Consider the following 14917-nt stretch of genomic DNA (forward strand, 5'->3'; position numbering starts at 1 on the left):
GTTAATAAGGATTTTAGGGGGTTTTTAGAAATTGAAAAATTTTTGGGTGTTTTTCGAATTTTTATAATCTTAAACGCCTTTCAATAGTTTGAAAAAATATTTTAAAATTGATTGGAGTTTTGATATTTTTTATAATTGTAAATGATAATTTTTTTAACTGATAAAAATATATTAATAATTTGATATTTTTATTACGTGTTAATAATAATTTTGTAATTTCAATAAAAAAGCAAAATAGTAATGTTTAAAAAAACCAAATAGATTCATTAACAAAAATAGACGACAAGTAAAAATTTGACTTTTTGAAATTTAAAGAGTAAAAACTTGTTATTTCATCAAACCTTGGGTGGAAAATAGTCATTTAGTCATGTAAAAAATTATATATTTGAATTATGAAAGAAAATTTATAATGATTAATTTATGTTATGCTTGTTCTACATACATACATGACATTAGATGTGATGAATGTTTGAGTTGAAGTTTGTGCTCTACTTGTTCTTTGGATTCATATGTCACCTCAACTTAGAATCATCAATCACAAGTTGCTTAGTTAGTGCATTCCATCAAAACCAATAATATGTAGGGTTTAACCAACATGGATACATGATTGGATGAGGATCTTTTCTCCTCAACCACCTAGGAAAAGCTTTATTGATTTCCCTTGCTTCAACAATCGATGGAAGATATTGTTATACGGTAGTTTCTTATCTATGAAGTATCTATCTGAGAAACGATCATTTGTATAAATGATACTTTGTACCTCAACCAACAGATAAAAATTCCTCACCCATAAGATAAAATTTGTTAATTAACTTATTTTTCGTTTTATCTGTCCACGATGAAAATTAATAGTTTTCTAAGGTATCAATTTTCGGTCATTATGTTATTCGCTAATGTCACTTATTAAGAAATTATTATTTAAATTTAAATTTTAATATAATTGTTAGGATTGTAACCACTCTCTCTCATCCTTTAAATAAAAAAATTTATTGGGATAGAGAGGAAGAGAACAGGCAATGATAGAAAAATTCAATGCTTAAGATTAAATAAATTTTATGATTAGGCGAGGATGCTCTTGTAAAATAAATATACTTATTCCCTTTATAACTCTTGTCCTCATTGAATTTTTCTTAGGACACTTTCTTGTAATTTTTAAACTAGAGGTGTGCACGGTCTGGTTTGAGAGATTTTTCAAACTAAACTGAAAAAAACAGTTTGAAAAATTTTCAAATCAAACCAAACTATTTTAGCTTTCAAACCAAATTGAAAAAATACAGTTTGTTTCAATTTGAATTTTAGTTTGAACAATAGTTATCAGTATCCTATGATATATGATATGTATCATATCCTACGATATGACACGATACAGATGTAAATTGATACGTATTATAAATTATATTGAATTAATACGATACGATAAACGAATCATAAGGTACAATACATATTTTACAATATGATATCTATTATTTATACAAATTGATATACTTTTTTAGAGAAAATAATAATGCATTAGGGGTGTATATAAAAAATTTTAAAATGTTAAAGATGTTTATGATAATTTTTAAAATGATGATATCTTAATTATAATATTTTATTAGTAATTTTTTGTTTAATTTTTAAAAGGTGTACCATACAATATGATACACGATATAATAAATTAGACTTTTGATATATGATATGATACACGATTCAACTACTATAGTTTAAATATTTTAAAATCATTTATATATATAATTTAATAAAATTAACTGAATTATAATTTTCTAAAACATAATATGCATGTGTAAAATAAATATAAAATATATATATAATATACACGTATAACAAATGACAAAATAAATATGAAAAAATAAGTTGTGCACCTAACTGTTTATTAGAAAATTTTATCAAACATAGTTTTTATATATATATATATATATATATATATATATATATATATATATATATATATATATATATATATATATAATACGGTCTATAGTTTGATTTTATAATTTGAATCAAATTATGTACACCCCTATTTTAAACACATACGTTATTAGAGTATTTTTTTAAAGTCACTGATATTATAATAATAAATGTTGACTTTCAAGCATCGAGCTAAAATACATTAGAAAATCATTCCTTATCCAATTATTTATTTGCAATTATTAGACACTGCAATGGACATCAAGGGTTAGTAATGGATTTTCAACATCTTTATCGTAGCACGTCTTTGAATTATGTACATCAATTAGTAATAATAAATCACCTCAACAGACATCGATGGTTAATTTGATTCATTTAAAAATATATAATAATGTTACAAAAACAAAGTTCAAATTTTAATTTTATATTTGAAGTAATGTGACTAAAAACGTATCACTACCACATTAATTACAAGTTCTTCGATTTATTTATAATTAATAAAAATATTGATACATTATGAATCACATAAATTATAATCATAACCTTTATTTTAATGAATAACCTTTATTTAAGTTATACCATCCTTTAGGGATCGACCGATCACACTAAGTAAATAAAACTTTAACTCTAATCGGACCCCAAGCTGGTGAATCCTCATGTCACATAAATCATAACTTCATATACCTATCACCCATTACTCTACAGAATAAGGTAGTATAAAGTATGTGTTTTGGTGGTTCCTTATCATTGATTGGTTCTTTCTCTATTCAGATTCTGGAATATGGATAAGAGTAAAAGTGACATTCTGAACTTTGTTTGTTTCGTTTGCTTAGTGGTTATAGATGCTAATGATCTAAGTCTCCTTCCAAATTTACACAATTTGACAATAATTTTTTTGGTATATAAGCCCCACAACCTTCCATAATGAATGTGCTTAAATAAATATGAATCATACAGAACTCATAAACGGTGCTGTCCATCAAAGACTTTTTGCTATATACGTAACATGCAACTTGGGTTCTGGTCTTTATTCTATCCACTATAATAGGGAAAGTTAAAACATTAATAATACAATAAAACTATTTCGTAATAAGATACTTAAATGATGTGTTATCATATGATTTAATTTAATTTTATCTTTAATTTAAAATCACTAAATCACACGATTAAATATTATTTGAGTACCCAATTTTGAGTATCTAATTGAGTACTCAAATGATATTTAATCGTGTGATTTAGTGATTTTAAATTAAAGATAAAATAAAACTAAATCACATGATAACACATCATTTAAGTATCTTATTGAATACCCAAAACGAAATGCACATAAAGTTTATCTTAATAACAGAGGAGCCAGTGGAGTCTGGATAATCAAGCAGAATTGTCAATTTGAATCTTGGTGAAGTCCAGGGTTTTCTTGCCCTCCAGCTTGTTGGTTACATAGTGTTTACTGTACTCTCCATGATTATATCTTCTATATTTGCATGGGGTGTTTTCATCCAACAATTCAGGCATAGGGCCAAGCTCTGTTTCATAACTAGGGGCATAGAATGTGACAATTGAGAGTCGGTCTTTTTCTTTGTGTGTCAATGCCCTGTGCTCCACACTTTTGTATCTGCCATTTGTTAAAACCTGCATCAGAATGATAGTAATGAATTAGCAAGAATCATAATTTTAACATTCTGAAAAATGGGTTAAAGTTTTTCACGAGATTATGCTTTCTTACTTCTATGGTGTCACCAATGTTTATAACAAGTGCATTTGCAATAGGCTGAACAGGAACCCATGCGTTGTCCTTGAGAATTTGCAGTCCTACTGAGCTACCCTTTCCCTGTTGCAGCACTGTGACAGCACTTCCATCTGAATGTGGGCTAAGACCCAAAACAAGGTCTGGTCTTGAACATGGAGGGTAGTAGTTCATCCTCACAGCTTGAACAGCCACCCCAAACATTTTCTCAAACAAATCACCTTTCAAACCCAGGCTCATTGCTATGTATTTTAACAGATTCTTGCAAAGTTTCCTCACTTCTTTTGAATAACTCTCCAGAGTTTCACTGCAGAAAAGCAAAAGAATTACATTCTGCAAGCCAAAATATGACATTTCTGCAAGTTACATTATGGGATTATTATTATCATGTGATTGAGTGTGTTTTTATACTTAATTTAAAATCATTTGATTACATAATAATATATCATCTGTATGTTTATTTATGTACTCAAAATTGTGTAAACATAGTATTTACCTGAAGTTTGCTGGCTTTTCAGGCCACAGTTTTGGGTTCCTTATGTAGTGAGGTTCAACCCCTAGAGCAAACATGTTGCACCAGTCTAATTTTTGGCTTTCTGAGAAGACAAAAGCTTGGCCATATCCTTGAACTGTGCCTGGAGCCATGGGGTACTTTTGTTTCTCTTCTAAAGGCAGCATGAAGAAATCTTTGGCCACCTTCTCTATGCTCTCAAGTAAACTCAGATCAATCCCATGGTTAATCACCTGACAAAAAGAAACTAAAGATTAGCTTCATCACTATTTTTTCACAAGAACTTATACATAAACAGTGAAATAATATATATTATTCTACCTGAAAGAATCCCCACTGTTCACAGGCAGCAGTGAGGTTTAAAATTTCGTTATGAAATTCATCTGGGTTGCCTTTGAGGAGCTTTGAGAAGTTGATAATGGGAATGTCAGTAGATGTTGATAATTCTGTGGCCATTTTTGGCCTATCAGTTACGTCTCTAACAAATCTTTCAGGAATTGTGGTTGGTTTGGCCTTTCTCAGTTCCTGAACATCATCAATATGACCAACGTTTATAGGAAAAACTGGTACTGGAGCCATTGAAACAGAATTTTGAAGCAAAAAATATCAACTCAAAGGTAAGAAGCAAAGCTTTACTTGGGAGCTCCACTCTTGCTCAACTCAATATTTATAGAGAAAAAGAAAGTTAAATTTCCATACACTTAGTATCATTATGTGAGGCCTGTAGGGGCCTCATACTCTGTTCTTCATAATTTAAGATAAATTTGATTCAAGTAAATGCATCGTGATTCATGGCAACAATCAACTTGGACCACAAGTGACACAATTGGTTTTGTGATAATAATAAAATTATGTATACATATTTTTAAGAACGTAAATGATATTTTATTATTTTGATTGAGTGATTTTGAATTTAAGATAAAATAACATCTAATTATATAATAACACATCATCTATATATGTAATTATAAACTCAAAAGTGTGCATATAACATTACTTCAATTTAAAACAGAGATTGGTTAGTGCTTAGCATATTTCATCTTTAAAATATATATATATTTTTTCCAATTTTCAGGCATGGCAGCAAAAAATTGACCTTTGTTAGAGAGATTTCCTTCTATCAATTATAGCATCTTGTGTTGGACATTATCATATATGCTATTGATATATATGCTTTTGTCATTTTTTATAGGGAAATTAAAATAATTACCCCTTTTTTTGGGGTAATATAAAATTTATCCCAAATTTTGGGTTTAAGAAAAATACCTTTATATTAAAGTATTTAAACGAAAATACCCCAAATATCCCCATAAATACTAAAACTACCCTTCTAAATTAAATTATTTTTTTTAAGGGTAATAAACAAATTTATCCCTAATTTTGGGGTTTAAACAAAAATACCCTTAATTTAAGGCATTTAAACAAAAATGCCCCAAAATAATACCAAAACTACCATTTCTCTATTTATATATAAACCACATATCTTTCTTCATTTTTAACATATCTGAGAAAGATTTCTGAAGAGAGAAAAGAAGTTCGTGTTCAGGATTTCGGGCGAGAAAAGAAAAGTTCGTCGTTTCGAGGTATTTATCCCTGTTATTACTTCAATCATTATTATTTTATTAATAATGTAATTATATGTGATATTTTATATAATAAATTATAGTTGTGTGTAATAAGTAAAATAATAAAAATTAGATAGATTATGTTGTAAATATTATAGTAGTATAGGATAACATGATATTACTTCAATCGTTATTATTTTATTAATAATACAATTATATGTGATATTTTATATAATAAATTATAGTTGTGTGTAATAAGTAAAATAATAAAAATTAGATAGACTATGTTGTAAATATTGTAGTAGTATAGGACAACATGATATTTGTTAATAAAGGGTGTTAGATGATAGTTTTGAATAGATAATATTAGAAGGTAAAATGATATTTTATAATGAAGGGTGTTAGAGATGTGTTAGATAATATTTAGGAAAACATGATATTATACAATGTAAAGGTCAAGTGATATTTTCATAAATTAGTATAACATTAATTAAAATATTTAAATAGTCACAATATATAATTGAATTATGGAATATGTATAATTGTGCAATAGACATCTGTAAATAATATTTTCAGTCGTATTATTTATGTTGATTATATATTTTATTGTAGGATTAATCTAAATGGCTGGATATGCTTCAATTAGATATAGGGAGAAATGGATAGAAAAGGGTGACAATGTTATAAAATATGTTGGAGATAATAGGAAATTGATTAAAATTCCAGAACACATATCATTCGAAGAATTAATCCAAATAGTGAGCGACAAGTGTAATATAGATCGAAGAATATTTAACATTCAGTTACGTATGAAACCAAAGCATCTCGACAACAACATTCCGGTAGAAATTTTGAATGATGAAGATGTTGAAGTTCTTAACGGTCTATCTAACCTCTTCAAAAAATGTGTTCCAGTTTTTGTTATAACTACAGTTAATGATGATAGTTATGAGACTCAACAAGTAGATGAAGATTTACAAGGTGGTGAGCAAAGTAATTATCCAGAAAATCAAACTATTGGTGTAGAAGAGATTCAAAATATCGAGATCAATCCGAAACACGAATTTTTAGAGGAAGATTTTGCATATAAATACTATTGATGTTGATGCATTGTATCGTGCGAAAAAATTTCTTAATGGCTACGAAGAAACTTTTCCAGAGTGGAGTGAATTTGATGGAAAGGTTATACATGATATTCCAATTGAGGAATCGAAGGTTGAAAAGAAGACCTACGTTAATAAAGATTTCGGAGGTACAAGTAGTTTTTCGAAAACAAATCCTGCTGGTGGGAATGTTTGTACTGATGCATTTCATTAGTTACCACCTTTTCCTGATCAACCATCTATATCCAGAAGCTCAAAAGTATTGACCGATAGTGATTTTCCAAAAGTTGGTACATTATTTCAAAGTAAACAACATGTCATTGATGCGATATATCAAGACGCGCTTTGTAGGAGATATCAATTTTTGGTGAACAAATCAGACACGCTTAGATGGGGGGTTAAATGTCGTAACGAAGAATGTAAATGGCGTGCACGAACAATTAGGGTGGGAGAAAGTGATAGTTTTGAATTACATCATTTGGATAGCCGTCACACATGTTGTAGAGATAAGATATTACCTCATCATAAGCAAACAGGTGCCCGAGCTTTAGGACAAATTTTGAGGACCAAATTCATATTAGTTGATCGTGTTTATCGACCAAAGGAGATCATTGCTGATATCGCTGACCGATATAAAATTGATATATCATACGCACAAGCATGACTGACAAGAAATTGGGCGCTTCAATCATTAAGGGGGACATCATCCTCCCCCTACAGTCTCCATTGGAAAACATGGCTTAGATCAACATATATAACTGATTTATACCTGTGAAAATATGTCTGGAAGATCCAATCTGTGGCCTTCGATGAAATATAGATGTCAATATCTACCATATGACTGAATCGAAGGCCTGTCATAATAGCAAACTCATACGGACTGAATCTAACATCCACATCATTAACTCGAAACCATAACTCTTCTGGCCAGGTCACCTTATTTACCGCTCGAAGGATGAAATAATGTATTAGAACCCCACTAAATCAACTATCTTTCAAGTCTATGAAGTATCCGAAACAGGTACGTCGAAAAATTTGTAATTGTCTCTCTGTTAATAATTTTTTTATTGCGGTTCCCACATCTCTATATCCACGTGTAGTAACTTGAGCCTTGAAGTGTTTTTCGGGAGGAAATCGCATTTCATCCCTGCCTTTGTCCCTTTTCCTCTTTTGTCTAGCTCACTGTATGAAAATTAAATTACAATTATATTAAATTTATATCAATTTTATATTATAAATTATTCAATTTTATATATCGAGGCCTTATTCGAAAAAATAGATATCAAATTCGAATTTTATACATCAAAAAACCTTAAGATGGACAAATTTCAATTTGCCTCTCATATGAAAAATATCAAAAAAGCCCTAAAATTATATATAATCGTATACTGCCCCCTAATTCCAACCACACGAAATCGCGTGGCGGATAACTCTGGAAAACTGCATTTTGCCCCCACCTCGTGAATTCATGCGTCAACCACGGAAAATTCGCGCATCAACCACACGAATTCGGGGGGTTGACCGTAATTTCACATGTCAACGAACTTTTTCAATTTATATTCTGCCCTACCACACGATGAAAAAAATACATTTTCACCCCCAACCACAAGACATTGTGTAGTCCACGAAGTTTGAAAAGTGCAAAAAACCACCCTGTCTTCAACAATTCTCACCACACGAATTCGTGTGGTCACTGCGCTATTCGCGTAGTGATTGCCGAATTTGTGTGGCCACATTTCACCTCTCAAACTTCGTTTTTCAAACTCCATTTCAACAACAATCAACTCTACACCTAATCTAACACAAAAGCTCTAAGAAGATTTATCAAAATCACCAAAAAATTAAGCATTTTCGTCAAAAATTTCAAATAAGAACCCTAATGCTAAACACCCAAATTTCATATCAAATTGCTCAAATTGTGAATCGAAATGCATAAAGAGATGACAAGGGTTGTTTTACTAACCCTTTTGTCCATCTTCGTGGCCGGAAATGTCACAAAAATTGCTGGAAAAAATCGAAGTTGTCGAGTGCGTGAAAACGTGAATTCAAAATTTTTGTTTTCGTGTGTTTGACGATGATGCGCGTGGTTATGGCCGATTTTGATATGAGAGGCATTTTTATCTCTTCATAATTTTGGGCCAGTTTTGTTTAACAGTAACATGTAGGGGTAATTTTTTTTGCCCCTTATCTTTGGAGTAATTTAATTAATTTCCCTTTTTTATATGCACCCCAGTTAGAATTAGTGTCCAAATGTGTTTAAGGTCCATCTTTTTCCTGTATACATTCCCCTTGGTCAGCATTTTGGAAATCTTTTGGTTCCCTTTTAATTGTTTTTTTGGATGTAAAAGGCTAAGTATTAGTGGAGGACAAGCTACAAGATCTTATCAGATTTTGTTCTGATGAGACTGAAACCTGAACTTCACATGCTGTTAAAAGACTTTCTAACTTTACCTTTGCCATGAAAATTTTTTTCCCGGCAGGAAAGTGGACCAAACTTTCAGTTCTTTCCAAGCCCACCAGGTGTCTTACCTTCATAATCAATATGAAGAAGTAATAATTACCTTCGTTTATCATCTTTAATACGTGTTCAATCACAGTTTCTTCTGCAAACTGCTACTTGATCTGTCAAATAAACATAATTCGAGGAGCATGTTATGTCATATTTCAGGATTTGTTTGTCTGTACATTTGTTGGTATTTTATGACATTATGATGAAGGGAATATGTGGGTTAAGTAAAAGACTAAAGAAGATGAACAAAGGAGTCAAGCAGAATGGTTGGAGCACAGAACGTTATCTCTTTTTGCAGAGATAGTGAGTAGCAGTACTACCAGTAGGTAGGGGCCATTCTCCAACCATGTCCCCTTTTCTGCTGACCAAAATTAGTGTTCAATGTCATCATGCCTCCGTCCACCTTTCTCGTCTATCCTCTTCTTGATTATTAAAGAAAATTTCTTCTGGGTACAAAAACGAAAAACATGTAAATATGAAAATAGAAATTTAAAAACATATTTATAAAAAAATATAAAAAAAATATGAAAAAACTTATAAATATAAAACATGTAAAAGTTTTTTATAAATATTAAATTTTTATAATAAAAATATATAAATTTGTATAATATAAAAATAAATAATAAAAAAATGATTAAAAAAATAGAGTCATAAAATCTATTATAAATTATTCTTGAGTAAATATATATAGATATTTAAGAAAAAAGCAATACTACACACTAATCTATATAATATGTCGAGGAGGAGATGAATTCAATATAAGATTTAAAGACATTTCAAGTTTAAAAATACAAAAGATATGTGTTTAATCGATTTTATAATTTTTCTTTTAAAAGAAATACATTTCAAAATTTTTCAAAAATTTCCAAATTACTTGAAATGTCTTTTAGAAGTTTCAGAAACGAAAATATTTTTGAAATATGGGAACGTACTCTATTATGAGTTTCCGTGCTACTTTGCCTCTGGTTCCAAGTCCTTAAAAACCCCCACAATTTGGGCTTTTGTAGGCATCGACTATTGCTTAAAATTAGAATTACGCAATAGTCGATAGGTTCCTAGAATTGAATTATCTTCGGTAAGTTTCAATTATAATTTTTGTGGAATCGAAACTGTGCAAGTAGTTTCCAACTCTAACCCTCTAAATTCAATCTAAAACCAATTGAGGGTATGGACCGAAACAATTCTTCAAATTAGCTATAATAAAATGATGTCATTTGTTCAAATAGTTAATAAAGAGGGAAAAAAAAAATCAGACTCTAGCCTTGACTTGTGTTAGCTCAAGTTCCTTTAACCTTAATCCCTAATTCCAACCGCCACAGTGCAAAAGCCAACTTTGCCAACAAGCTCAAGAGCATCTTTCATTGGTTCTCCATCACCGATACGATGCCTTTGTCACTTTCGCCTTGCATCGGCTTTTCATCTTAAAGTCTCTCTTTTAGTAAGTCTTCCCACATTCTTTTTCTTTCTTCTTGATTTTGAATAAGAATGATGTTACATACATTTATAATAAAACTAATTTTAATATTAATAATGATTTGTTTTAATATGATTAAATATTTTAATAAAATTATATATACACATTTTAGATATATAAATATATATATATTTATATGTGTTATCATATAATTTTGAATTAATGATAAAACAATATATAATTATGTGATGATATGTGTAAGTGTATATATATTTATGTATCCAAAGTGGGTACGTAAAATATTACTCTAAATTGGCTTTCGTTTTTCTTTTTGATGCTTTCATATCCATATCCCAAGAAAATACTCTCTTTCATTGCCATGCTTCATAAACTTTGAAAAAATGTGTAAATAAATCAAGATTATGCCTTTTTACCTCTTTCATTTGCCCCTTTACGACCCTGTCATCATTTTTCTTATTACATTCTATTCTATTGTTCTTTCCATGAGTCAAACACAATGATATTTTCTCACATTTTGAGGCTCCATCCTTTTAATATAATTTTTTTTTCTTGTTTAAATGATAAGTGGGAATGACTTTATCGTGTAATGTAAACATTTTTCCTTTGATGGATGAGTAATTGAGGGCTTTAAGTTTGTAATTAGGCATAAGAAAAATATGAGTTTTTAACCATGGCAGCTGGTTTGGCTTGAATAGTAAAACCCAGCTGAAAAATAAAGTTGAATGGATGAGGGCAAGAAGAATAAAATTATGATAAATTTATTTATATAATTTAAAGTGATAATTTATAGTTGGGTGATATAATTATTTACTTTTTTCTCAATTTAAAAACAACTAATCAAATATTATCAACTCAGTTTGTATGTATAAATTTATACATATAGTATTATTTAAAAGTATAGTTATTAGTATCTTATAATATACGATACGTATTCTATAATATAATATGATATAGATGAAAAACAATATATATTATGCGATGTATCATAATTAATATGATACAGTAAACATATTGTATGATATGATACATATTACTGCTATAGATTGATACACTTTTAAAAAAAAAAATGATGATGTAGTAGAGGTATATATGCAAAATTTTAAATTTTCAAATATACTTGTGATATTTTTCAAAATGATGATGTATTAATTATTTTTTTATTATTTTATTTCTTAAAAGTTGTATATGATGCTCAATATATGATATGTAAAATTAAATTTTTTATACATGATACGATACACGATTTGATTACTATGCTAAGTATTAAAAAGACGTTGAAGTTACAAGAAAAAAAATAAAAAATATGGGTCAAATGAAATCAGAATCAGTAGTAGTCAAGTAGGTTTCGGATAGGAAACTGTTTCGGTTGGTTCCACTATTTCAATAGGATATTGAGACCCACTTAGCTAACCTTACTTAATAAGTAAATGGGTCGAAGTTATTAAGACTTAAATGGGTATTTGGTTGGATAATATTTTATTATCAAAGTTGAAAGATTACCTTGAAAATAAATTATTTAAAAGAAAATAGATTATTTAGAAGAATACTGAGTATAAATGATTATTATATTTGATAAAATTTGGTAAAAATGAGTAGGTATAAATAATTATTGTATTTAGTTAAAGATAATAAAAGAATACTAGTAAATTAATTTACTTAAATGTTATAAGTATAATTATTCAAAAATATATTTTATTTTACTTGTTATATTAACTAAAAATGAGATTATTTACTCTATAAAAATTAATAAATAAAAATATAATTATTATAAAATTAAAATTATCTTGATAATTTTTTAATATCTATCTGATTGTTATCTATATTATCTATTATATTATGATTAATAATTAAAATAATAAAAATAAATTATTAAGTTATCTTTTTTTATTGAACCAAGCACTCCAAAAGGGTTTGATTTATTACAGTAAAGAGATTAGATGAAATAAAGATTTAAAAAGCTCTAGGAAGACCAAATTATGGGGCACTGGTTTTCTCTCCTGGATGCCTAGTCTTTGCTCAAAGCGGGGGGCCGTCTTTACTTTCGAATGATGAGAGTCAAAAAGTCTGTTTACCAAATCCTTCTTTTTACCTTTCCCCCTCTCTGTCTTTCCCGCCAAATTAAACTGTCCTGTTTTCACACCAAAATTTATTTGATTCAAAAGCTTCAGAAATGTAACCGTTTAATTTCTTTATACTTAACACATGCTCACATTGTAAAATCTGGGTTTTTAAATGACACTTTTACCGCAAATCATCTCATAAATTGCTATGTGAAGCTACAAGAAACCCGATATGCGCATCGACTGCTCGACGAAATGCTCGAACCAAACGTTGTGTCATATACTTCAGTCATGTCTGGTTATATCAAAATGGGTCAACCCGAAGTTTCCCTATTTATGTTTAAGGAATTGCTTGGAAGCTTAGTTTTGCCTAATGAGTTTACATTTGCGACAGTAATTAATGCTTGTTCAATGCTTGCGGACCTCAAAACTGGTAAAAAAATTCATGCCCAGGTTGAAGTTTTTGGGTTTCAATGTAATCTTGTGGTATGTTCTTCACTTGTTGACATGTATGGGAAATGCAATGATGTGGATGGAGCTAAGAGGGTTTTTGATAGGATGAGTTGTAGGAATGTTGTTTCTTGGACTTCGATGATTGTAGCATATGCCCAAAATGCTCAAGGGGATGAAGCATTAAGAATGTTTAGAGAGTTTAATTATTTGTTGAGAGATCGTCCAAATCAGTTTATGTTAGCCAGTCTGATCAATGCTTGCGCTAGTCTCGGTAGACTAGTTTCTGGGAAGGTGACACATGGGGCGGCAATTCGTTGTGGCCATGATTCAAATGATGTAGTCGCTAGTGCACTTCTTGACATGTATGCTAAATGTGGATGTGTTTCTTATTCTAATAAAGTTTTTCAGACAATATCAAACCCTTCTGTGATAGCTTACACTTCAATGATTGTTGGTGCTGCAAAGTATGGACTTGGGAGATTAGCACTTGAACTCTTTGAAGAGATGATTCAAAGAAGAATAAAGCCCAACGATGTCACATTTGTTGGTGTCTTACATGCTTGTAGCCATTCAGGACTTGTGGATGAAGGCCTTGAACACTTAAGCTCCATGTGTAGAAAATATGGAATCATGCCTGACGCAAAGCATTATACATGTGTTGTTGATATGCTTGGCAGAACTGGTCGTCTTGATGAGGCCTACCAATTAGCAAAATCTATCCAGGTAGATCCTAAAGCAGGTGCTCTCTTATGGGGCACACTTCTTTCAGCTAGTAGGCTTCATGGAAGGGTGGATATTGCTGTTGAAGCTAGTAAGAAACTAATAGAATCCAATCAACAAGTTGCAGGCGCATATGTTACATTATCAAACACTTATGCATTGGCTGAGGAATGGGAAAATGTTCATATTCTTCGCTTTGAAATGAAGCATACAGGAATTTACAAGGAACCGGGCTGCAGCTGGGTTGAGATAAAGAATAAGACATATGTGTTCTATGCTGGTGATATATTATGTGAAAGAGTGAGTGAGATTTTGAGTTTGCTGAAAGAGCTGGAGCTGAAAATGAAGGCAAGGGGGTATGTGGGAGGGAATAAAGGGTTGGTATTTTTTGATGTGGAGGAGGAAGCCAAAGAGGAAATAGTGAGCCTGCACAGTGAGAGACTGGCTTTAGCTTTTGGCTTAATAAGTATACCTAAAGGAATTACCATTAGAATAATGAAGAACTTGAGAATGTGTAGCAACTGTCACGAGGCTTTCAAGCTGATTAGTGACATTGTAAAGAGGGATTTTGTTGTTAGAGATATAAATAGATTTCACCATTTTAAAAATGGGTCCTGCACTTGTGGGGATTTTTGGTGACTAATCAAAGAAATTTTGTCAAGTGACTTGACAGAACTCAGTGTATTCATTAGTCCTGATTGCTTATGTTCCTTTTAGATAGCCAAATCTTTAGAAATAAAAGTTTGGTAACAATATCTGCCTCTAGCTTTGCAAATCTTATCACATAGTAGAAAAGATTTTAAAAGAATTTTTCTTCAGCAAAGGAAGAAAGAATTGTAGGCATTGAAGAGTGTATACAATCGGTTGAGAATGCAAAAATCTGGTCCCTTTCTAAGTTGCTTGAAC

General features: G+C 30.2%; 2 protein-coding genes across 2 annotated transcripts; one reads left to right on the forward strand and one right to left on the reverse strand.

The window, feature by feature from the left end:
• Window positions 1–3169: 3169 nt before the first annotated feature.
• LOC123210982 (protein SRG1) lies at window positions 3170–4824 on the reverse strand. Its single transcript, XM_044629481.1, has 4 exons — window positions 4488–4824; window positions 4152–4399; window positions 3635–3962; window positions 3170–3540 (listed from the first exon to the last, which is right to left on the reverse strand). Exons 1-4 carry the CDS (start codon window positions 4743–4745, stop codon window positions 3280–3282), a joined length of 1095 nt encoding a protein of 364 aa, XP_044485416.1. The 5' UTR covers window positions 4746–4824; the 3' UTR covers window positions 3170–3279.
• A 7903-nt stretch (window positions 4825–12727) lies between these two features.
• On the forward strand, window positions 12728–14686 carry LOC123211092 (pentatricopeptide repeat-containing protein At4g15720). Its single transcript, XM_044629626.1, has one exon. It carries the CDS (start codon window positions 12824–12826, stop codon window positions 14648–14650), a length of 1827 nt encoding a protein of 608 aa, XP_044485561.1. The 5' UTR covers window positions 12728–12823; the 3' UTR covers window positions 14651–14686.
• The last annotated feature ends 231 nt before the right edge of the window (window positions 14687–14917 follow it).

Source organism: Mangifera indica, chromosome 3, assembly GCF_011075055.1.
Source record: "Mangifera indica cultivar Alphonso chromosome 3, CATAS_Mindica_2.1, whole genome shotgun sequence".
Taxonomy (NCBI): Eukaryota; Viridiplantae; Streptophyta; class Magnoliopsida; order Sapindales; family Anacardiaceae; genus Mangifera; species Mangifera indica.